Source organism: Crinia signifera, chromosome 7, assembly GCF_055691185.1.
Source record: "Crinia signifera chromosome 7, ASM5569118v1, whole genome shotgun sequence".
Taxonomy (NCBI): domain Eukaryota; kingdom Metazoa; phylum Chordata; class Amphibia; order Anura; family Myobatrachidae; genus Crinia; species Crinia signifera.
Genome location: NC_139223.1, coordinates 173,475,615 through 173,502,174, shown reverse-complemented (window position 1 = coordinate 173,502,174; position 26,560 = coordinate 173,475,615). Strand labels below are relative to the sequence as shown.

Sequence of the window (26,560 nt, the reverse complement as noted above, 5' to 3'; positions counted from 1 at the left end):
TAATTCCTGTGAAACACCTAAAGGGTTAACAAACTTCCAAAATGCTGTTTTGAATACTGTGAGGGGTGCAGTTTTTGAAATGGCATCATTTATGGGGGTATCTCACATACAAGTCCCTCAAAGTCACATCAGAACTGAACTGGTCCCTAAAAAAATCAGTGTTTGAAATTTTCTTGAAAATTTGCTATTCATATTTTAAGCCTCCTAGTGTCCAAAAAAATAAAAGGAAGTTGAAATAATGATGGAAACATAAAGTAGACATATGGTCTATGTTAGTTATTAACTATTTTGAGTGGTATGATTATTTGTCTCACAAGCAGAAAATTTAACATTTTGCAAATTGCTAAATTTTCAATTTTTTTACGACATTTTGGTATTTTTCACAAAAAAACACAGACTGTATCGACCCAAATTTACCACTAATTTGAAGTACAATGTGTCACGAGAAAACAATCTCAAAATCACTGGGATAAGTAAAAGCAAAAAAAAGTTATCCCCACTTAAGTGATACATGTCAGATTTGAAAAAAAGGGCTGTGTCAGGAAGGCAAAAACTGGCTGTGTCAGGAAGGGGTTAAAAATGCAGGTAATCTTGGCCGAAATCCCGGATCTACTCAAACTTGGACCCGATTATATTTTCCCAGCGGAGTATTATTTTTGTTTACTTGCATTTAAAACGTCTCTCACACGGTTAAAGGAAAAACTTTGTGTACCACTTTAATTACATAAACCGTTTCCACGATGGTTATTACACTAAGATGTAATCTTATTTATGTAGATCTCCAGCATAACTCAGCCGTGTTACGAACATCAATAAAGAGCAGAGGTTTAGTATTACAGCACAAAATAAAAAAATAGTGGACGCAAACATTTAATGTAAGGTTGGTGCAACCATTTTGCTAAAAAAAAAAAAAAAAATTCTCAGGTAACCCACCCACAAAAAGTACCAGGCAAGGCAGCCATCTTGGATGGACTTAGGTCATCCTGGGTGGAATTGGCGCTGTCTAGAAGATATTTACACAAAGTGAGGTGTTACTGTACTAAAGTTAGAAGCAGAAGCTTTACATAACCAGCAGTTTGATGTATTTTTCATCCCACACGCGGGTGAACCAGGTAAAGCAGCCATCTTGGATGCGCTACAGTGGTAGCAATGTGTGAGAGAAGCCGTACAAGATAATAAGACTTATATAGGTGATAAACATGAGTAAAGTAAGGACCATCCCGAGGCAGCTACTATCTGGGCGCACCAGCTAGAGAAGCTGTATACAGAGTATTGCAGTATTAAAACAATGGTAAAGTTACAAACTGTGAAGTAAAGTGCAATAAGCCTCACAAGGTAGCTGCGCTCAGTCTCGCTTACTGTAGTTTGCATTCTTGTCGCTTGTGAGTGGGTAGCAAGAAGAAGGGCGAATGCTTCACTGTAATACCACAACAGATATCAGAAGGTCCCCTGGGCGTTTGATCTAATGGACTCTTTCTTTTCAAGAAATGTAGACAAAATAAGCATGTTGTTAAAAGTCAAACAGGTGTCCCTATGGTGCTTTTGTATGGAAAGGGTCCTGAAGATCCCCCTCTGCTGTCCACAGCTGACCGGTTTCGGTATTAGGCAATCTTTTTTCACTGTAGTAACTATATTAATCACAGTGCCTCCATTTATTAAATAAACAATAATTCCATCATAAATAACTTCATTGTGTATACCAGTGGTTCTCAACCTCGGTCCCCCAGGACCCCCAACAGTGCACGGTTTCCAGGTCTCCTCACAGGTGAACTAATTAGCTCCACCTGTGATCTTTTAAAATGTGTCCGTGAATGAGTGCGCCTATGCACCAGCCAGGTGACCTGGAAAACGTGCACTGTTGGGGTCTCCTTGAGGACCGAGGTTGAGAATAACTGGTGTATACTACTCTCACGTGTGTGGTCTTGCACTGATGTGAGCCGTTGGGTGAAATCAAACATTCCAGTATAGACCTGCCGATGTTTGACATAAAAATGTTGTCCAATTCGAAATATGGACATGGTCAAAATATCGACATTCAAAGTATAATTCATTGCGTATAGTTTAACTGGGCTTATAGTTGGGATCCCAGCAGACATTCATAATGCAGACAGGGGTTTAAGGTTAGGCTGCGGAAAGGGAGAGGTTACAGTTGGGCTTCAGGATTGAAGAACGGGTCAGGCTGTGGGAGGGGAGGCTCAGTTAGAATTATGGTTAAAATACCAGGCTATAGACCACCAGGATTAGGATACCAGCCCAGTTGACGGAAGGGCACTGTCCATGAGCCAAACTGATGAGTCATAAATCAATATATGTTGGCAACCTGTAGAACGCCAGCTACTGCGGAACTACAAACTCCCAAATTCTAGATTTCGAACAGAATGATCTGTGTGTGAAATAAATACCTGCAAAGCTATACGCTTCCTTCTACACAACCCGGGGCTTATGTCATAGCCTGCAAGGTACAGACGGGTGAGATTCCGGCAAAACTTCAACCCGGATTGTTCCAGCTACATTCAGTGGACCACCTGTAATAATCCACCGCAGAGGAAAGTTATCTGCTGCCATAACGTTGTGAGGATGTTACCTAGAAACTCCACCTCCCCAACAATGGCGTTAAAACCCTTCATTAAGAAGCTCAAGGAAGAATGTCCAATATCGGAAATCCCCCCACTCATATGTCTTTAATGTTTTGTTGGGTCTGAATCTGAGCAACATATGCTGGTAGCAATTCCGGACGGATCTATGCACGCGTCCACCTGTGTTCGGAGTGAGAAGTATCTACGTGACCGCGCTGCCTCCAGCCCTCCTTGTTGCTGCAATTACAATTATCTGCCATCCTTGCTGCGGGAAACCTGTCTGAATTCAGTTGGATACATGCATGCTTTCACCACTGCATAGGCCACAACTGTCTACACACCCACACGTGCTGCTTCTATGTGGGAACGCCGCATTGCCACCAGGTACCACCCATTTAGATGCAATTGTAGAGCTACCAAGATATGTAGGACTCTGAGCTGCTTACAAATGGTTCCGCAGGCCATGAGGTGTGCGCAGTTTGCCAAAAATCGTGAGATCCGCATTGGGAATTACGTGCTACTGTGGACCGGGCCTCGGGAGGGGAATCTGGTATAAGAGTGGTCCCAAAAGTTTCATGATAGTATAAGTCTTGAATTTATCATTACAAAAAAAAAAGAGGAAACATTAAATATTAGCTATTTATTTGATGTTGATTAAAATGTATTTCATGTTTAATTCTCATTGCATATATTTAACTTATTTCTGCCAATACATTCCACGGATTCATTGCTGTAATGCCACCAACCTTGGTTTGTCCCAAGGAAATCCCCATAAGTTCAAACAGGAATCATTCACAGCTTCTCTTATTTCCCCCAAGTTGATTTTCAAAAATAATCAACTCAAGCGGAACCAAATTCATGTTAAAAGGGGGTTGTACAATTCTGAGCAACCCCCGATCATAACAGCTCTTGCCCATAAATATGTGCAACCCCCTAGCATCCTTTTCCATTGCCCGTAGCCAAAACAACTCAAGGCCAATTCTCTTCTCTTCGATCAATGTGGATTGAGGCTTCTAATCAGCCAGAGTAATTACTCGGAAAGGATTGGCTGTGCTGTTCCGTCAGCTGTACTGGAGTGGCTCCAGCTTAGCGGGTAGCGAAGCGACGGTCGGAACTTGCCAAAAACAGAGCAACAACTTTAAAAGGTCACCAATCATATAGAAAACCTTCTTCAGCTGAGTTTACTGCATGGGGCCAAATAAATGGGCAGGACCAAGAGAAGAAGTTGCGTTCTGGAGAAGAAGCCGTGCTGGAAGAAACCTATAGTCCTGGAACTTAACTCTTGAATGGATTTAAACACCAGACCTCATGCTCAACAAGTCACTCATGCTAAACAGACGTACGATTGACTTTGCTTTAATGTTACATTAAAAATCAATGTTTTTTTTTCTTTAATGATTCAAGTAAAACATTATCTGAAGGTGCAAATACAAAAAGTTATGTTCAGAGCATGTCTGATCGCTTTACCGACGTTGTTCTCTTTACAACAGGAGTGGAGTAATGTACACGAAGGGGGCCACAAATCAGTGTATTCTCCAGATAAATGCAGGGTAAAGTGCAACAGAGGTCCACACAGTGCGTTGTTCTTCTGCCAAAGGGGGGGGGGGGGGGGGAAACAATCACATCATGGTAGCAAGACGTGCCGAGAGAAGATTAAATCTGCTGACTGGTGGAGATCAAACACACAGTAGAGGTTAAAAAAAAAAAAAAAAAGTTGAACATCGCTTCAGCGCCATGGAAACCGCATTAGTTCTGAATAGTCTATTCGCTCCCCAACTGTCCGAGGTCAGCCACATGCAGATGATTTCCTAAGCGCCGGTAAGTCGCTGCTCCGGTCATGTGTTCTTGGTGCATGTGCGGAGAGGTGTTCTTGACGCAGGTACGCAGCGTGGAATACAGAGTTCCGGTCAGACGTTGCTCTGTGTTCTCGAAGACTTGAAGATCAAGGCAGCGGATTAATAACAGTCATCTGGACATGCTCAGAGAAAAGCGTTAGAATACGTCCTATCATTCCTCCACCTCGCCAATCCACTGGGACAGCTCAATGTTACTGCTTTGTTGGCGCTTTGCAATATGGAGATGAAGTACGGTTTTTGTTTTGTGATTTCTTATTTTTTAACACTGTGATATAATAATAATTATAATAATAATAATAGTAAGCCAAACAAATTTGCACCAGCTGTAGAAAAAACAGGAGGCAGCATCCTATACAGTGTTCACGATAATCTGTGTATAAAATGTATACTGAAGAGGGGGGAGGCGTGTCCCCGTGGTATCAATTACTGCAGCAGCCGCTCCGTGGCTGCTGGTCCGAGCCCTGGACGTTTACACCCCTGTTGCGGGCAGCGTGAGTTGGGTTCTGGGCGTCTGATTTCGGCATTTTCTTCGCTGCAGGGGATGAGAACAGATAATAAGTGGTCTTATTTTCTCTAAATCCAGATCAAAGTTGATAAATATACAGATAATTGAAAAATGTTGATGCAGATTGTATATCTAACATTTAAAAGGTGCGTACACATTATTCAATATCGTTAAAGATTTTCCCCTTGAACTGCCTGTACTCCTGGACAAATGATATAGTGCATACATCCGCTGAACGATATAGTTAATCATATCGTTCAGCAGCCACATTGAGGAGCATGCCGTCGCCGATGAGACCGCATGTACAGACGCTAACCTACGGGTGTGTATTGTTAACTATATAGTAGGTACACATTAGCCGACTCGCACGATAATATCGTTACAGGTATCGTGTACATGCATATTGTTAACGATAATCGCATGATGTGTATGCTCCTTAAGTCATGTTTGGTTACTTGTATTACCAAACCGGCAAATACTTCCTATAGAACTAATTAGAACTAACTATTGGATTATAATGTACTTGACCTACTACTGTAGTAATACATACTAAGAAATAAAATGATCAAATGCTATAAAAATATAAGAGACAAATTGATTGAGTGATATCGCTGAAATTAAATATTTCCAAGTTTGCATCAGAATTTTTTTGTTGTAAACTTATTACCAAAACTTTGGTGAGTGCTGCCCCCCAGTGGAGCCCTGGGAATTTCATGCAAGCTGTCCTGAGGCGCCCCTATTTATGGTAGCACAGCACCCACTAATATTTATCATTGACCTCTTTTAAATGGCTGTCAGGTGGAGGAAGGGGGGAGGGTTGGAGGAGGACTACAAAGCTACAGTGTGTTATTGTGGCTTTTTGAAAGAAAAAAAAAATAGAAAAGATTTGCACCGCCGGAAACTTTTTGTAGAGTTCGCCAGAGGTGCGGGGTGCCTCCCGAACTCGAATGTTTTTTAAAGTGCCAATCATTTCCAAGGCCTGGCCAGCTTCCTGCACCTTCCCACTTTAGCCCAAATTGAGCTCTGCATGCAAACAACATTGGGCCTCCCCAGCAACAAATCATGGTGCAAAACAACGCACGAGCGTGCCCAGTACATAATGCATTGTGCACGCAGTGTGGCAGACTTGGCACTAGAGAAATAACCAGAAAAGTGAACACATGGCAAAACTACATTTACACAGAGCAATGTGTTTTATTTAAGCCTTAATGGGACGTTCCCAAAAAGTTTTCCAGAGTCCTTACAAGATTTATCAAATGGTAAGGGATGAAAAATATCCTAGGAAGGCAACCTGTGGCACTCCAGCTGCTGGGGAAACTCACATCCCAGCATGCCTTGCCAGATTTTTTATCATACCCCAACAGCAGAACTGCAATGAGGAATGCTGGGAAGTGTAGTTCCACAGTAGCTGGAGGGCTGACCGTTGACCACAGTGCTGGGGCGGAGCTAGACTTTTTGGTGGGGTGGTTTAAAAATGAATCCTGACTCGCAGCATGTCAGCCACTGCCCAGTGGTCTCAGAGCATCCAGGTTCATCAGCAGCTCGGCACTCAATAAATCTTATTCAATGTAAGATATCTGAACTTGGTAAAGCTGCCATACAGGGAATACAAGTAGCAGGGGATAGTGATCACAACGACACAGTGCTAGGGGGGGGGGGCCTTGCCTGGCCCGTCCTCCCCGGATCCACCCATGACACAGTACTAAAACAGCTATCCAGGGTTTAACACACCACTGCTACTTTATCATTGACCCCACTGTGCTGTATTGTAATTCCTTTCTTGTGGTCATCGTTCCCACGTCTGTAACATACATTGTCACCCGGTACAGGGAGGCGCATAACGTACCAATCGCCAGGAACAGCTCGTTCACGTTCATTGCCGTTTTGGCCGACGTCTCCATGAATAAGAGTCCTGTGTCTTCTGCGTATGACTGAGCTTCCTGGGGGCGGAATAGTACAATGTTACTGAGGATGCTGTAGTGCAGCGGAGAAATGGCAATGCGCTGATCTAGTATTACGCTCCTAAGTAGAAGTGATACATTTATTAATAGCTTATTATATGGCGCAGCAAATTCCGTTGTGCTTTCCTATTAGAAACAACAGATAAACAACCTAGGATATAACGGACAGTTATAGAGGTGGGAGGGCCCTGCTCACAAGCTTACAGTCTATAGTGAAATAGGCATCTTCACACAAGGATTGGTGTTATCTACTGCATAATGCTCCAACAGATTGCAGAGGTTCTAGGTGGGCTGTATGATACAGTGATCCAGCAATGATGGTCTGGGGTCAGGTGGATGGAAAGTGAAGAAAGAGGAAATAAGTGAGGATATATGAGGACTGTATAGTGGGGATGTGATTGGATAGGAATGGCTTATGTTTCTGGAATACGATAAGCATCCTGAACAGGTGAGTTCTCAGGGAACGCTTGAAGGGTTGGAGACTAGAGGAGAGTCTTAGTGTGTGTGGGAGGAGATTCCACAGAGTGGGTGCAGGCAGGAGAAAGTCCTGCATTGTGAATGGGAGCAAATCGTAATTGTGGATGAAAGATTTATTTCCTGTATTCTTTCGCAGAACCAAAACACTACTCTGACCTATAAAGCTGCAATTATAACCATATACTGCTATTGTACATACGTTCTACATCAAAACAGATATACTGGTGCGTTTTACCGTCGCGCCCTGACGTCCTTATTTCTTACATGCTTAGATAATACTGCGCAGGTATGGCATTACTCAGAATGCTTGAGAATTAAAGTTTTACCAGCTAAAGAATTATATTTATGAAGGGGACACTTTTGGAAGCCGCCTCTTCTCGACAGGTTTGACCTTGGAATTTATAGGGGCACGATTATACAAAATGCCAAACATGCCAGGTTCCGCAATCAGTGCGGCTTTCTAATTATACCCCAAAGGTGGTTTCCTGGAATTTACATTTATAACAAGATAAATAAAAATTCTCATCATTCCGTGCACCTGCCCTAGCATGTCCGTCCATGCTGTGTTATCTAGCCGTGCTCCTCACAGTATCTAATAGTGTAGAAAGCAAAGGTCCTGTGTGTTTGAGCCTTACTCAAGAGTGGCAGTTATTATCTGTCCCCTTGCTGAATGGGTATGGATCGTAGGGTCAGCAGCAATTAGGTGGACATGAAAAAAGGTCAACGTGAAAAAAAAAGAAGTTTTTTGTTGAAAGGAGAACTGGGGGCGACTAATACCAATGGGATATAATAAACAAAGTGCATGTAGCATAAGGCAGATATTTGCAGTCGGAAACAGATTTAAGGACCGATTCAGACGCGTTCGCAGCCCTGGCGATTATCAGACTCTGCATGCGCACTGCAAACCGCCCTACGTGCGGATTCCCCCTACTTGCACGGCTGTGATGCCAGTCGCAGCCGTGCACAGGGGTGGGTTTTCACTCTGGCGGGGAGGTGGAGAATCTGAATCAAACCCTTAATGCAGGCATTAACCAAAGCAATAACCCCTGACATCTGCTCCAGTCTGCACTGAGCACCGCCCCTAAGTGTCTACTGCACACAAACCACCCAATAGGAGTTGGTAAAACTTACCTCAAATTCCACCATCCTCTTCTCTGCTAGATCGGACTTATTCCCAGCCAAAGCGATCACGATGTTGGGACTGGCCTGCCGCTGTAACTCCTTCACCCAAGCCTTCGCCCGGTCAAATGTTTCCTGTGTGTGTGGGGATCAGGGTAACGAGATCAGTGCGGAGCTCAAATGTATTTAGCACAACTATAAAGAAGCCTGGATATTTTAAATTAAAGTCATTTAATGTAAGAAATGTGCTTAATGTTCGTGTTCCTTCCTTTATATCAACAATAAAAAGTGAAATATTGCTTTCTGCATTTCCAGTACTTCATTAGGCATTATATTGGCTGACAACGCAGGCCCAGGGAGGTTCTAGAATGGCTGGGGAATCAGCCTAAAACGCAAATGCTCAGTGGGCAGCACGGACGGTGTAATGAACACATTACTGCCTCACAGTGCTGAGGTCATGGGTTCTATCCCGACCATGTGTTATATATACAGGGCAGCACGGATGGTGTAATGGTTAGCATTACTGCCTCACAGCACTGAGGTCATGGGTTCTATCCCCACCATGTGTTATATATACGGGGCAGCACGGATGGTGTAATGGTTACATTACTGCATCACAGCACTGAGGTCATGGGTTCTATCCCCACCATGTGTTATATATACGGGGCAGCACGGACGGTGTAATGGTTACATTACTGCCTCACAGCACTGAGGTCATGGGTTCTATCCCCACCATGTGTTATATATACAGGGCAGTTCGGACGGTGTAACATTACTGCCTCACAGCACTGAGGTCATGGGTTAGCATTACTGCCTCACAGCACTGAGGTCATGGGTTCTATCCCCACCATGTGTTATATATACGGGGCAGTACGGATGGTGTAATGGTTACATAACTGCCTCACAGCACTGAGGTCATGGGTTCTATCCCCACCATATGTTATATATACAGGGCAGTACGGATGGTGTAATGGTTAGCATTACTGCCTCACAGCACTGAGGTCATGGGTTCTATCCCCACCATGTGTTATATATACGGGGCAGTACGGACGGAGTAATGGTTAGCATTACTGCCTCACAGCACTGAGGTCATGGGTTCTATCCCCACCATGTGTTATATATACGGGGCAGTAGGGACGGTGTAATGGTTACATTACTGCCTCACAGCACTGAGGTCATGGGTTCTATCCCCACCATGTGTTATATATACAGGGCAGTATGGGCGGTGTAATGGTTACATTACTGCCTCACAGCACTGAGGTCATGGGTTCTATCCATATCATGTGTTATATATACAGGGCAGTACGGATGGTGTAATGGTTAGCATTACTGCCTCACAGTACTGAGGTCATGGGTTCTATTCCCGCCATGGCTCTAACTGTGCGGCATTTGTATATTCCCCCCGTACTTGCGTGGATTTCCTCCGGGTACTCCGGTTTCCTCCCACAATCCAAAAATATACTGGTAGGCTAACTGGCTCCCAACAAAATTAACCCTAGAATGTCTAGTGTTCACGCTAGGAGTGACACCGGGCAGGGCGCTGGGGGGGCGGACGGGCACGCCGACGTCACGGCTGGGGGCGTGCCCGGGCGGCGACGTCGTGAAGGGGGCGTGCCCGGGCCCCCGCCGTAATGAAAGAGGCGTGCTTGGGCCGCCATTGTCATCAAAGGGGGCAGGCCCGGCCGCCACAGTCATCAAAGGGGGCGGCCCCGGCCCCTCCGAAGCCACTGTGCTGCCGGGGAAGCACCAGGCATCCCCGTCAACGGCGACGCTGGGCTTCCCCGTGAGGATGTTTTAGCGGGGCGCTGCGAGACGGGCAGGGCACATTTTGCCCTTTAAAAAAATCGGGCAGGGCGCAGCGCCCCGCTAAAACAATTATGTCTGTGTGTGCGCGTGTACATGTGGTAGGGAATATAGATTGTAAGCTCCACTGGGGCAGGGACTGATGTGAGTGTTCAAATTTTCTCTGTAAAGCGCTGCGGAATATGTGTGCGCTATATAAGAAACTGCTAATAAATAAATAAATGCTCGTAACACATTGTAGTTATACCACTTTTTCACCAAAAACCCAGGTCAAGTTTCCAGACACGGTTCCGACCCAAGTCAGACTCTGTTTACACTGCATCTTGGCCACATTTACACTGAATCTGGGTGTTGCCTGCTTCTCACTCACAGACACTCCCTTGAGGCGGGCCTCTGCATACACAGCCAATCAAAATATATTAAGAATTACCCTGGTTGGATGACCCTGGTCTAGCTGCAACCTCGGTCAAACACTGCTGGCTACCAGAGTCAGTTTCCCAGGTCACCCAACTTGTGTCATTATTCAAGGACCCTTTTACAACAAGCTATGACCTGGGTAAAACCCATCAATAACCCAGGTTAAGGGGTAATGGTGTATTTCAGTCTTTCCCAGTGTTGTTGTTTGATAACTATAACTTGCAGAAATGCAATATTTCTTTGCTGCACATCAAAATAAATTAAAATAACATTATAACCACCAAAATTAAGATTATTATACATAAGAAATAATGGTACTTATGTATTATCTGGGCGCCCGATTTTTTCATTACATGCCACGCGATTTTTCATTGTAAAGACCCGATTTTTAACTGTATAGTTAACCATGGGTGATTTCATACCTCCACTACGCATGGAGCTGATTTTATATAGTGTGGCGAGCGCAGCAAGCCCTGCGAGGGGACGCGGATTACTTTATATGTATTCTGCGTGCGCTCCCCACGCTTCGGGCTCGGTGGCTCGATACACTATATAAAATAAACTCAATGCGTAGTTGGATAGTGGGGGTATGAAATCACCCATGGGTGACTATAGAATAAAAAATCGGGTCTTTACAATGAAAAAATCACATCGCACGAATTGTATGCCACTATATTGCATGCGATGCGATGAAAAAAATCGGGCGCCCAGATATTCACAGGTACCGAAATAATTTTATAGAACTCAAGGACAAATCTTAATACAACAATCTTTTGGTTATCTAATAGAATATAATTTGTATGATTATTGCATACTTGAAATTATTCCCTGAATAATAGAAATTTTTGTGACACTTCCAGGCTGTAGCGCTGACAAAAACGTGTTCTGACACATTGGCTGGGGTCATGATTCTGGCTGAATTATTACTGTGGACATTCCAGGCAGGATACATTACCTACAAAGCCAGGCTCAGCTACATCCCTTGGGATGCCCCCAATCCCAAAACCCTTATTATGTGATTTTTACTGTTACATTTTAATACTCTATAGCAGGGGTGGCCAAACCGGTCCTCAAAATCTACCAACGGTCCATGTTTTCCAGACCACCTAGCTGGTGCACATCTGTAGTCATTACTAACTGTCACATGTCCCAGATCACCTAGCTGGTGCACAGCTGTAGTCATTACTAACTGTCACATTCCCCAGATCACCTAGCTGGTGCACAGCTGTAGTCATTACTAACTGTCACATTTCCCAGATCATCTAGCTGGTGCACAGCTGTAGTTATTACTAACTGTCACATTTCCCAGATCATCTAGCTGGTGCACAGCTGTAGTTATTACTAACTCACATTCCCCAGATCACCTAGCTGGTGCACATCTGTAGTCATTACTAACTGTCACATTCCCCAGATCACCTAGCTGGTGCACAGGTGTAGTCATTACTAACTGTCACATTCCCCAGATCACCTAGCTGGTGCACAGGTGTAGTCATTACTAACTGTCACATTCCCAGATCACCTAGTTGGTGCACAGCTGTAGTCATTACTAGCTGTCACGTTCCCCAGATCACCTAGCTGGTGCACAGCTGTAGTCATTACTAACTGTCACATTTCCCAGATCATCTAGCTGGTGCACATCTGTAGTCATTACTAACTGTTACATTCCCCAGATCACCTAGCTGGTGCACAGCTGTAGTCATTACTAACTGTCACATTCCCCAGATCACCTAGCTGGTGCACAGCTGTAGTCATTACTAACTGTCACATTTCCCAGATCATCTAGCTGGTGCACAACTGTAGTTATTACTAACTGTCACATTCCCCAGATCCGCTAGCTGGTGCACATCTGTAGTCATTACTAACTGTCACATTCCCCAGATCACCTAGCTGGTGCACAGGTGTAGTCATTACTAACTGTCACATTCCCAGATCACCTAGCTGGTGCACAGCTGTAGTCATTACTAACTGTCACGTTCCCCAGATCACCTAGCTGGTGCACAGCTGTAGTCATTACCAACTGTCACATTCCCCATATCCCCTAGCGGGTGCACAGCTGTAGTCATTACCAACTGTCACATTCCCCATATCCCCTAGCGGGTGCACAGCTGTAGTCATTACCAACTGTCACATTCCCCATATCCCCTAGCGGGTGCACAGCTGTAGTCATTACCAACTGTCACATTCCCCATATCCCCTAGCGGGTGCACAGCTGTAGTCATTACTAACTGTCACATTATCAAACCTGCTGCATTCATTCTTACTATAGATCCACAGGTGGCCTGGAAAACATGCACCGTTGGTTAATCTTGAGGACAGGTTTGGCCACGTTTTTAATTTTTATTAAATATTTGTGTATGCATTGGGTCGACAGGGCTTAGGTGGACACCAGAAATAGGTTGACATGGCTGAGGTTGACAGTGACAAGGTCGACATGAGTTTTTCAAAATAATTTGTCCCGAATGTCGACACGTACCCCGTCCCCTCGCATGACTCGCTGCGCTTGGTTCACTATTATATTCTCCCACCACGCCGTAGCCCGTCGGCTCAAAAAAAAAAAAAATCCATGAAGAACTCATGTCGAGCTTTTGACTGTCCACCTCATACTTGTGTCGACCTTCCAACCCTGTTGACATTAGCCATGTCCATCTATTTCAGGCGTTCACCTAAGCCCTGTCGACCTTCAGTGGTCGATCCAATGCATGTTGGGCTAAATAGGGTCTAATGACCACATCCTGTATGCAAAAGGACCGCCTACGGTATATCACATGTGATCCCGCCGTCCAGGAAGGTCCTGGGGGGGCTCAAGGGGGGTCACGAGTGTAATGTACAATGTAAGAGTTGAATTTCAGCAATGTATTTCTCTTCTCGTCGCGACTTCTCTCCGAGTTCTCACTAAAGGGAGGAGCAGGTGGTGGTGGTGGTGGTGGGATGGGGTTGGTGGTGGTGGGATGGAATGAAGGCATCAGGAAGTAGCACATTCTCACCGGTTTGGTGATGTCAAACACCACAATGGCGGCCTGCGCTCCTCGGTAGTACATGGGGGCGAGGCTGTGATATCTTTCCTGTCCTGCAGTGTCCCAGATCTCAAACTTCACCGTTGTATCATCCAGGCACACGGACTGTGCTAGAAAGGCGGCTGGAGAGACGGGAAACAAAGCGTTGGGAGCGGTCATTCATTTGCATTCTCAAAGCAGATAATAAAAATGTTTACCATGAAAGGGTTTTCTGAAAAGGAATATACAATGGCACGGATCCTATAATGTGCCACCATAGACCGGATTACATTTCTCTTCTACTGGCACTTTCCTAGGTCAGGATAACTGGGCATGAAAAATGGGGTTACTGTGTCGCCCTATACAAAGCAAGTCAACCTTTTGTTTTTAAGTTATTGTGACTCTAAATGAACTAATGAAACCCATGGGGAGAGCAAAGGTATATACGAGGAAAACGGTCATATGACGCAACATTAGGCAGCTGAACATCTTCTTACCTCCTATAGTGGTCTCCTGAAACTCATCAAACTGACCCTTGACGAACCGCAACACCAGACTGGACTTGCCGACCGCCATGTCCCCCAGTAAGACCAGCTTGAATTGGCAGATTTTCGTCTGGCCCACTCCATTGGCTCTTGTACTTCCCCTGGTCGCCATGTTGCTGTAGGTTCCCCCCACTCTGCGGAAGGCTCTGGATGGATGTTTAGTTGTGCGAAAACCAAATCAACCTTGAAAGGACAATCCGCTAAACAAGAGAGAAAGCGGCTTAGATTCCGTGGTCACGTTGCAAAGAAAGTTAGAGAACTCGCTGTAATCAGCTGGAGGTTCTGTTGGAAGAACCTTTTCACATACAAACTGAATTATGAAGGAGGAATACATTGGTCACAGTTACTGTGGCCTACAGCCAAAACAAATACATGGTAATCACCGGGCCCAGTGCAAATCACTGCAAGATAGTTTTACAGCCTTTCTAATCAACAAATGGATCCTTCTGGCTTCCAGCCTGGTCTTGATGGATAATTTATAAGGGGGACGTTGTGTCTTCCCTGGAAACGCAGCTTATGGTCACCACACAGAATCCATTCTCAGGGCAGCAGTCAACAGTGCGAGTCATTACATTGGCTCCTGCATCTGCCATCCTTCCTATATGCGGTCGCGTGGCCTAGGTCCCAGAGGGCCGTGTCCTGCTTTTCTTTTGGCCAATCCCCATACACTGCATTATCCCTCTCTAGCCAATCCCACCCCTCACTCCCGCTACTACCTGGCTATCTTTGCTCCTCCTACCTGCAGACCTGTCCTAACTTCTGTCCACGTTCCTGATATCACACGCACTTCCCACCATCCTTCCCGTTAGTGATATGGGAAATAAGGAGGGCTGAGCTGGCAGTGAGAGTAGTTTTACTATTGGCTTACCACCAACCTCGGAAAGCTTTCACCCTTCTAATACCCACCTCCTCTCCATGGCCTATTCTATCCCCATGCCCACTAGTAACGGATGTCACTCTAGGCTGTGCGCGCTTACAGGCAGGGCATTATGGTCTCTTCACTGCCGCAGACTTGTCCCATGTATGACCTGCGACTCTACTGTACGGCACTGAGAGACCTGTGGACAGGTACATGCCTGGTCATAAAGGTTCATTAATGCACTTTACATGTTTTAACATTAAGAAACAAAGATTAGATATTTGTTGCTCAGGTCTGTATAGTCCCTAGGAAATCCACCAGACACACAGTGGGTATGGGTTTATCCATCTCCGCACGGAAGTCAGCCTCAGCCAAGGCACAATAAAGAGGAAACTAGGACGTCTTATGGAACGCAACTGGACACGTCCCCCGATTCATAGATCTCCTATAAATTGCACATTGTAGGACAGCAGGCGCCAAGACATCGTCACCACCAGAACATTCACCTATAAATAGCCGGTACTTGTGTATTAGCCGGGCACCCAATTAGCATACATACGCAGGCATAGGGTGAGCAACGCTGTCTACGTAGTCCAACGGCTGCCTAGCGCAGTTCGCGTAGTGACTCCGCGGCAGCCCGGCTCTGTCCCCGGCGTCCATGGCTCTGTCCCCGGAGTCCATGCCAAGCCTAGTGAGAGCTTCTCACACAGCGCAGGTAACCGTAAGATTCCCTGTGCTGGCGGACGCCAGAGGAGAGGGGATCATGCGGGCGCCGGTGGAGAGGCACTCCAGCTGTCTGAGACGCAGGCGCATCTCAGATGCTCCTGGCTCTCAGTAATTATTAGCACGTGTGCCTCATGCATAAAGGGGTATGCTGGCGCAAGTGCGTCCTATGCACAATAAAAGGAGGCATTTTCAAACCCCCACTATCCACGCCAGCCCGAAGCGTGGCGAGCCCCGAGAGGGGACGCGTTACGCGTCATCCCGACCTGTTCATACCCCCACTATCCACGTCAGCGTGGAGTTGATTTTATAAGGTGTGGCAAATGCGGCGAGCCACCGAGCCCGAAGCGTGGCGAGCCCCGAGAGGGGACGCGTTACGCGTCATCCCGACCTGTTCATACCCCCACTATACACGTCAGCGTGGAGTTGATTTTAAAGTGTGGCGAATGCAGCGAGCCACCGAGCCCGAAGCGTGGCGAGCCCCGCGAGGGGACGCAAAACACATGTGAAGTAATCCGCGTCCGCTGTCCACGCTTCAGGCTCAGTTGCTCGCCACACTTTATAAAATCAACTCCACGCCGACGTGGATAATAGGTGTATGAACAGGTCGGGAGGACGCGTAACGCATCCACTCGCCACGCTTCGGGCTGGCCTCCTTTATTGTGCATAGGACTGACTACGGAGGCCTCGGGAATACTACGCTGATTCTGACAGCGCCGCTACACTAACTACTTACCGGGCGCCCAGCTAATACACAAGTACCAAAAAGCCTAATCTCTCCCCTTTCATAATTTAGCCAGGTAGAAGGCATTGTAACAGCCAGAGTAATGGATTCGGATGCAGTCTTACTCTAAATGTACAAGTAGGAAATCAGCATGATGTCCGAGGTCACTGTCAAAATGGAATAACATGCTAAAAGTAATTACTCTTCTGACCTCAATAAAATTAAGGATGTACCTTTGTATCTACAATAAACTGCTGATTAAGACCTTGGCGAGTGCCCATTTCATCTGCAATTGTACCTTTTGATGTTGAAAAAAACTTAAAAAATTGAGTGCGGACTCTGTCAATATATGTATATATATTCTAGTATAGATGTTTCTATAACTACGCAGCAGACAATGCAAAGAAAGTTCTCCTGCAGAGAGTGTGACTATGGAAGTACAGTCCTGTTATAAACAGGCTTTTTTTTTGTTGTTAAACAAGCTTTATTATTCACGGTTACACTACATATGCTGTTTCTAACAGGCAGAATCAAGGAGAAACAGCCTGACAGCATGGACAAACCCATCATGTGAGACCGAGGGCCAGATTGGGGCAGTTCTGCCCAGCGATCAGTCACAAAGTTGCTTGTGCTGTGGGGATCCGGTCATTAGGTCGACACAGGCATGGTCAAACATCAAACATATGACACGTTTTTCAAAAAAATTTCAAGCTGACATGTGCCGACAGGCGGTATTTCATAGTGTGCTGAGCATAACGAGGCACCGTGCCCGAAGCTTGGCAAGCGTAGCGAGCCATGCGAGGGGACGCGGTATACTTAGCTGGTGTCCATGTCGACTAAGTTGACATTCGGGACAAAAATGTGGAAAAAAAATAATGTCGACCTTTTGACTGTCGACTTAATGCTTGTATCAACCTTGTAACCATGTCAACCTTAGGCAAGTCAACAGATTTCCCGTGTCGACCTAATATTGGCCGCCGTAATGACCCAGACCCATACCGATGCCGCGAGTGGAGGAGGGCGCCATCTAGGAGGTGAGTTCCCTGCACAGATTCCGCGCCCTCTGGCATGTCCTAGCTGTATACAGATTTCATGTATGCACAGTATGTGTGCGCACATAAAGAACAAAGAGGACACCGAACCTGCCTCTATTGTAAAGCGCAACGGAATCTGCTGCGCTATATAAGAAACTGTAAATAAATAACACCCCTGTGGAACTTGCAGGTGGTACATGGAGCAATGACACAGAGAAGCACCCAGGAGCTTCATTCCTGTGATAGGCAGGAGCTATGATAACAGCCAATCAGCAGCCTTTCCCTCTGAGGATCAGAGAACGCAGAGGGGGTGGGGCTTTTTGGGGAACACATTCACGCATCCATGCCCAGGTGGATTCATGACTACACGTGGAGCAGTAATTGAGGGTAGTGTCAAGATCAAACATAATGAGCATAAACAGTTTTATTCCATAAGCCATTAGGAGCAGGGAGCCGCCTGTATCGGCAGCACCAACAAGCTTTAACAACGTGAGTTACTTACAGCAGGGCAGCGGTGTCACAGACAGCACAATTGTCCCTTATCTGGATGTCCCGGGAAGTCACTTTCTTATATGCAATAAGAGTTCTATGCAATCTTCTGCACTTTACCCTTTCTCTATGGTTTACATGACTGATATGGAAGTTGCTAAATCCAAGTTGGAGAAAGGACCTTTCACGCCCAGGGGGCGGAGCAAGGGCGGCAGGCTCGCAGTGTCACTATCCATGCCACTACCTATTGCCTTTAGTAATCCGGTGATGAGGATCCATTTGGGCTCCCATGTTCGGACCTTTCTCCTCCCATTGTTATATCAGAGGTCCGTTCTCCAACTAGGATCTAGACCTAACCATAGGAATATGCCACTAGATCCTCTCTGTAAGATGATTGGGGAAGGGGGGGGGGGGAGCTAGAGGCCAGCCTGGGAAGTCGCTCTCTGCTTTGATGCTTCTAGCAAAGTCTGGTCTGTATCACAGCACTGAGATACAGACGACACACTGCTAGAACCACCACAGCTAGGTGACCTGCTGGTTATTGTCAAGTTCCATAGATCAAAGATGTTAGCAAACAGTAACAAGCAGGTCATTCAGCGTCATCAGACAGGATAAAACTAGCTACAGTCATCACTTAAATAGACACCTTACTAACTGTGCGGCTATTAATATGGCTCTGCTCCCGGGTTATAATAATAGTCTCGGCTCCCTGGTGTGACCCACACACGGATGGCATCATTGTGACACATGGCTGTGGGGAAATAGCACTCTGCAATCCGCCAGCCTCTGAAGTGGCTACAAGAGGCCGCAGAGTGCTGTGCAGATAAACACATTATGTTATTAAGTGCACATCACAGTCACAGGATTACACGACAATAGGACCTGGTACTTAAACTACCATGGGACTCATATTCGTTTTAAAACGAAGCTCTAGAAAGCATCATATGGTATAATGGTGCCTGGTACATGACATGGTTTCTCAACATTCACTATGGTCCAAGGACGTGCAGGTGACGTAAATACGACACCGACTGTTTGCACACACCCCGAGCCAGCAACACGTCAGTCACTGACAGTATACTCCTTCACATGAAGTTACTGTACAACTCAATTCTGTTTATGACCTTGCAAAGGGACGTGTTATGTGTGCAACAATAAACCGTTGTCAGCAACAGAGACGTACTCAGTGCACATTAATGCAGGGGAATGCTAGATGCACCAGGACCTCTCAGTTACACAATTAATGTGCACAGAAGCAGCATTTGTAACACCAGGTCCCGGGGACTTCTATCACATGACTTCCTCAGATGTCAGATGCAGGGAAGCACCGGCTGCTCTAATACTGAGAGTCCCTATGCAAAGATCAGAATATTTATGGTTTAAAATCTCACCTTCATGCCTGGAGGCAAGTAACTAAAATCATTATCGTACTGTGCAGATGATGTGCGCTCTCAGGCTGGGCAGCTGCAGAGTAACAAGCGCCAGGCTGGGAGGCCGCAGGGTAACAAGCGCCAGGCTGGGAGGCCGCAGGGTAACAAGCGCCAGGCTGGGAGGCCGCAGGGTAACAAGCGCCAGGCTGGGAGGCCGCAGGGTAACAAGCGCCAGGCTGGGAGGCCGCAGGGTAACAAGCGCCAGGCTGGGAGGCCGCAGGGTAACAAGCGCCAGGCTGGGAGTCCGCAGGGTAACAAGCGCCAGGCTGGGAGTCCGCAGGGTAACAAGCGGCAGGCTGGGAGGCCGCAGGGTAACAAGTGCCAGGCTGGGCAGCTGCAGAGTAACAAGCGCCAGGCTGGGAGGCCGCAGGGTAACAAGCGCCAGGCTGGGAGGCCGCAGGGTAACAAGCGCCAGGCTGGGAGGCCGCAGGGTAACAAGCGCCAGGCTGGGAGTCCGCAGGGTAACAAGCACCAGGCTGGGCGGCCGCAGGGTAACAAGCGCCAGGATGGGCGGCCGCAGAGAGACAAGTGCCAGGCTGGGCGGCCGCAGAGTGACAAGCGCCAGGCTGGGAGGCCGCAGAGTGACAAGCGCCAGGCTGGGAGGCCGCAGAGTGACAAGCGCCAGGCTGGGAGGCCGCAGAGTGACAAGCGCCAGGCTGCAGTGCAGGTGGGGCAGACGTAACATGTGCAGAGAGAGTTACATTTGGGTGAGATGTGTTCAAACTGAAATCTAAATTGTAGTGTAAGAATAAAGCAGCCAATATTTACTCTGCACAGAAACAAAATAACTCACCCAAATAACTCTCTGCACATGTTACATCTGCCCCACCTGCAGTGCAGCATGGTTTTGTACATCTGCAAAAATTGAAGCCATCCTAACAGGTCTAAATCAGGCCCCTAAAGCAACCCCAGGCTGAGCAGACATAGAATAACCCCCCAGGCTGAGGAGACGTAGAGGAACCGCCAGGCTGAGCAGACATAGAGGAACCCCCCAGGCTGAGCAGACGTAGAGGAACCCCCCAGGCTGAGCAGACGTAGAGGAACCCCCCAGGCTGAGCAGACGTAGAGGAACCCCCCAGGCTGAGCAGACGTAGAGGAACCCCCCAGGCTGAGCAGACATAGAGTAACCCCAGGGTGAGCAGTGGAACCCATCAGTAGTACCGTGAGGACTGAAGAGGGCCTGATTCTGAGTCGAACACAAGACCGAATGCTGTGGCATTTGTCTGCAGACTTTGCAGGCTAACACATCTTTGTTTATCTTGAGACCCATCTTAGCCACTTCTCTCCGTCCATGAAATGTGCTTCACTGGGCAGGAACCAAGAGCGCGCAGGACAGAGAACCGTCTCCAGGGCATGTAGCCATTGATGGCTGCTCTAGCAGACGGATAGCTTTGGGTGTTGTAGTCGCAGAAATCCATTGTGACGCAGTTCTGTGCAACTCAGAATACGTGAGGATAATGACATAAGAATCAGTCACGACAGGCGTACAGAATAGCTGCACAAACTCTGAATATGTGTGGATAAAGACAATGATTATGGAATGGCGTACAGAACTGTGTGCGACTCAGAATAGGTGCCGCTAATGACACCCGGCTTATGACTACAACCTGCATAACGAACTGAGTGCGACTCAGAATAAGCAATGATATCGAGACTGTGTGCGACTCAGAATATGTGCATATAATGACAAGACTTACCGGTCACTACCGGCAAACGGAACCACGGGTAACTCAGAATACACACGGATAACAAGACTTAGTGCAACTCAGAATACATGCGGATGATGACACATGGCTTACGGTCATGACAGGCATGCGTAACCGCGTGTAACTCAGAATAAGCAATGATAACGAGACTGTGTGCGACTCAGAATATGTGCAAATAATGACTCAAGACTTATACTGTGTACACACCATTACGGTCACTACCGGCGTATGGAATCGAATACACACGGATAATAAGACTCAGTGCAACTCAGAATCAGACACAGAGTACACAGGTGCCTCACTGTCCCCTATACGATGACTGAGCATCTCCAGGCCATGGGTGGCCTGAGTGATGGAGCAGATGCTGGGCACACTGACTCCCTTGCCCTGCCGGTCACCACTAGCAATGCTTACCGAACTCTACCGGGCATCATACGCCCGTATGGGTGACAGACATCATAGCTCCTCCCCCTGACGGGTCCTCTCACTCACCTCGCAGCGGTCCTCGGTCTCCTCCGCCCTCTCAGTCCGGCTCTCTCCTCCTGAGGGGGGCGAGCATCCTCCGCACACCGGAAACCAATCGGCCATCCTCACTTCCGGCACTAGGTAATCCCATCTAGCTGGAAACTCTATGGTCACCAGATGTAAACAGGAAACAGACGGGCGGCCATTACGAACAAGGGCAAATTTGCCCATACACTCCTTTAGAATCAGCTTTATTGGCCAGGTATACTTGCATGTCTCCCAAGCTGACCCATTCCAGGAGGGACACAATGCTCTGTTTCTGGACTTGGCTCTTAATGTATGATTGCCATCATCACTTGCATAGGGAAGCGGTCATCTATTAGAATGAACTTAGGTCTACAGTCATTAGGTCGACCCCACTAGGTCGACTGGCAGGAAGGTCGACCTGACTTAAGGTCGACATGGGCCAAGGTCGACATGACTTAAGGTCGAATTTGCATAAAGGTCGACATGAGGAAGGTCGACTGGTCATAAGGTCGACATGGGTTTTTCACTGTTTTTCGAGCCGACATGTGCCGACAGGCGGTATTTCATGCCCTACCATCCACTAGGGCGTGGTGGGAGAATAAAATAGTGTGCCGAGCGCAGCGAGGCACCGTGCCCGAAGCATTGCGAGCGAAGCGAGCGATGCGAGGGTCCGATTCTCATTGCCAACTGTGTCCATGTCGACTGTGTCGACATTCGGATCAAAAAACAGTGAAAAACCCATGTCAACCTTATGACCAGTCGACCTTCCTCATGTCGACCTTTATGCAAATTCGACCTTAAGTCATGTCGACCTTGGCCCATGTCGACCTTAAGTCAGGTCGACCTTCCTGCCAGTCGACCTAGTGGGGTCGACCTAATGACTGTAGACCTAAGTTCATTCTGACAGATGTACCGCTTCCCTTGCATATACTAGGAATAAGATTTGGATTGCTGTACCAGTGACAGTACAGATATGTATAGCACGTACAGATATGTGCCCTGGGGAGGGTTAGGACATGCGGAACATATATTTGCTGAGCTGCGCCGCACCTAAGCAGCCATCCGCGGCCCCACTTTGTCCCTGCAACAGCCAGATAGGTAACAAACAAGTAAACAGTACAGATAAAGGATATGACATGGGGAAGATTTATTAGCTGAGCTGTGCAGCACCTAGGCAGTCATCTGCGGCACCAATCGGTGGCTGCAACAGATAGGCAGCCATCTGCGGCACTACTCGGTGGCTGCAACAGCCAGATAGGAGAAAACAAAACAAGTAATCAGGACAGCTAAGGACACGAGGTACATTAAAATGTTGGCTGAGCGACACAGATCCTAGGCAGCCATCGGCGGCGCCATCTTGAACATTGCTACTCACAGGGCAGCAGTCAGCGTGCGTGTGTTTTGGGGGGAAAGAGTCAGTAAGCCCATGGGGGGGGGGGGGGGTCAATGAGGCCTGGAGCTGGAGTTGGGCCCTCTCTGCTGGCAGGGATGTCCCCTGTATCCTCAGGCCGCTGGTGTCATGGGCTCTGGGTGGTCGTGCTGGGGCCGCAGCTGTGGCGCCGCCTACAACTGGCCGAGGTTGCGGCGTCCAGCGCCGGGGATTGCGTCACCATCCTCCACACTCTGCACTCTCCGTATCCTCCCTCCATCCTCCAACATTATTATTATTATTATTATTATTTTATTTATTAGGCGCCACAAGTGTTTCTCAGCGCCGTACAAAGGAACAATACAGGGAGACAAAGCTTGGCATAACATTGAATAAATAACAAAAATACAGTACAAATAAAGAGCGCCACAGTTCAATACACATTACAGCTTGGATATAAGTAGTGAGGACTCAATTAACATACAACTAGAGGCTTGAGGCCAATGATGGAGATGAGTATGCGGACGAAGATGGTCACTGAGTGTTGGAGTATAGGAGAGCTGTGAGTGACATGTGAAGAGAAGAGGGCTTTGACAACAGGAGGGAAGAGGCCCCTACTCGGAGGAGTTTACAATCTAGTAGGAAGTACGGATGGTGTAATGGTTAGCATTACTGCCTCACAGCGCTGAGGTCATGGGTTCGATTCCCACCATGGCTCTAACTGTGCGGAGTTTGTATATTCTCCCTGTACTTGCGTGGGTTTACTCCAGGTACTCCGGTTTCCTCCCACAATCCAAAAATATACTGGTAGGTTAATTGGCTTCCAACAAAAAAAATTAACCATATAATGTCTGTGTGTGCGTGTACATGTGGTAGGGATGTAGATTGTAAGCTCCACTGGGGCAGAGACTGATGTGAATGTTCAACTATACTCTGTAAAGCGCTGCGGAATCTGTATGCGCTATATAAGAAACTGTTAATAAATAAATAAAAATAAATAAATAGTAGGAAGGGGAGACAGACAGATTACAAGAGTTGCAAGCAAGTGGGTGGTGGTTAGATAGCAGGATGTAAACAGGCAAGAGGTCGGAGAACCAGCTGGTTTATGCAGTGGAAGGGTACGCTTTGATGAATAGGTGAGTTTTCAGTGCCCGTTTGAAGCTTTGCAAGGTCGGGGAGAGTCTAATGGAGCGAGGGAGTGCGTTCCACTGAAGGGGTGCAGCACGGGCAAAGTCCTGTACTCTAGCATGGGAAGCAGTGATCAGGGTGGAGGAGACACGACAGTCGTCAGCCGACCGTAGAGGGCGGCAGGGTGTATGAATGGAGATGAGATTAGAGATATATGGAGCAATGAAATTAGAGATGGCCCTGTATCCTCATCCTCATCATCATCTGTCCTCCTTCCATCCTCACACGCCAAAGCACACCTTCCTCCGAGGATGGACTATCAGAGCTGACGTGGATGCGACCATCCCCGGCCCCCGTCGGAAGCGAGAGAGATCAGCACTCTCCCTTTTATATATATGTATAACCATCGCTCTCCCTTTTTATTTATATATAATTCCTGTAAGGAACACTGGGGTGTGGATCATAGCGTCGACAGTCAATAAGTTGACCCCGAAAAGTCAACATTGACAAAAGTTCAACAGGAAAAAGGTAGACATGTGAAAAAGTCGACACGAGTTTGACATGGACCCCCAATTAGTGTCCCACAGTGGGGGGGGGGGGGGGGCAGATGTGAGTCCCCCCTGCCTGGCGCTGCTCTGCTCAGCAGGTAATAGACGAGGCAGATGGGCTGGGGATACGACCAGCAGCTTACACAGCCCTGGACATCCCAGTGAGACCACACCCCTTTGACATATGCCACACCCCTTTTTGGGCGAGCACAGCTACGCCGCCCGAGCATCCCTGATTTCTAAAGTGAGAATGTTGGGAGGTATGGAACGTCTATTTAGGCCCAGCCCACAAGCAGTCCTGTGCAGATCATTTTGGGGTTCTTGAGGACTGATTCCCGGTTCTCTTCTATCCAGCCCTGCCTCAGGATACCTGCATTCCAATGTTACAGTCTCCGTTCTGTTGTTATACTTCCCTGGTTCCAAGATTCCTGATACATTGGGCCTTATTCTACTTCACTCTTTCTGGCAAAATCCTTCTTAAATGGACAAAACCATGTGCACTGCAGGTGGGGCAGATGTAACACGTGCAGAGACAATTAGATTTGGGTGAGTTATTTTGTTTCTGTGCAGGGTAAATACTGTCTGCTTTATTTTTACACTGCAATATAGATCTCACTTTGAAGTCAAACTCCACCCAAATCTAATTCTCTCTGCACATGTAACATCTGCCCCACCTGCAGTGCACATGGTTTTGTCCATCTAAGAAGGATTTTGTTAGAAAGAGTGAACTAGAATAAGGCCCATTGTTTTTTCTGTGTTTTTGTTTGATCCGGATTTTCCTTATTCCTCCTCATTGTCAGCACCCTGGACATTTACCTGAATCCAAATGCTGAGATCCTCACCATGACCATAACAATCAAATACAATCTGTTCTGTGTCATTCAAGATCCTGTTTTCTGCCACTGTAATAATTAATAAATAAATACATAGGGAGTCATTAAGAACCTACAAAGGCTGTAATGCACACATGCCCCTGTTCCCATATCTGTTGCCCAGTCCCAGCACGTCCTGCTGCTGGAAGGAACTGAGAATTGTAGTCACATTTTTATGTAAAAAATAAACAAATAAAACCTGCTGCAAATTTGTAGTTTATTACATTTTGTATTTCCACTATACAAATATACCTACCATGTATACAGTAACTATAGGACAAAAAGTTTATCATTAGTTTTATCATTCTTTGTAACTGGCTTTCATTGGAGGAGTGACACGACTGAAGGTCGACATGGGGTTAGGTCGACAGGGTCATTAGATCGACATGGGAAAGGTCGACAGCCAAAAGGTCAACATGGGATATTTAAAAAAAATTGAACCGACATGGCGGTATTTCATGTCCTACCATCCACTAGGACGTGGTGGGAGAATAAAATAGTGTAGTGGCACAGAGTTCGAAGCATGGTGAGCGCAGCGGTGCACTTTTTAAGTGTCCATGTCAACAGTGTCAACATTTGGGACAAAACATGTGAAAAACCCAATGTCCACCTTTTGACTGTCGACATGCCCCATGTCAACCTATCGACCCTGTCGACCTAACCCCATGTCGACCTTCAGTCATGTCGACCTTAGCCATGTCAACCTATGTCAGGTGTCGACGTAATGCTTGTCGATCCAATGATCCCATTCCATAAATGGGTATGGGTCCCAGGGTAGACTCTATTTAGTACGACATGCATTGGTTCAACCACTGAAGGCGGATAGGGCTTAGGTCGACACCTGACATAGGTTGACAGGGTTGGGAGGTTGACACAAGCATTAGGTCGACAATAGGAAGGGTGAAATGAGGTTTTCAGTAACCAGTATAGTGCT

The 26,560-nt window shown here is 46.9% G+C and overlaps 1 protein-coding gene across 2 annotated transcripts; it reads right to left on the bottom strand.

Annotated features, from left to right (window-relative positions):
* Positions 1-3,201: 3,201 nt before the first annotated feature.
* On the bottom strand, positions 3,202-21,816 carry LOC146020865 (ras-related protein Rab-5B-like). 2 transcript variants are annotated; one of them, XM_083154397.1, is made up of 6 exons: positions 21,710-21,816; positions 14,205-14,452; positions 13,699-13,850; positions 8,507-8,629; positions 6,784-6,877; positions 3,202-4,964 (listed from the first exon to the last, which is right to left on the bottom strand). In XM_083154397.1, exons 2-6 carry the CDS (start codon positions 14,362-14,364, stop codon positions 4,852-4,854), a joined length of 642 nt encoding a protein of 213 aa, XP_083010523.1. In that variant the 5' UTR covers positions 14,365-14,452; positions 21,710-21,816; the 3' UTR covers positions 3,202-4,851. The 2 variants fall into 2 exon arrangements, with proteins under 2 accessions (XP_083010523.1, XP_083010524.1); XM_083154398.1 differs by having other exon boundaries at positions 21,632-21,761.
* Between the last annotated feature and the right edge of the window lie 4,744 nt (positions 21,817-26,560).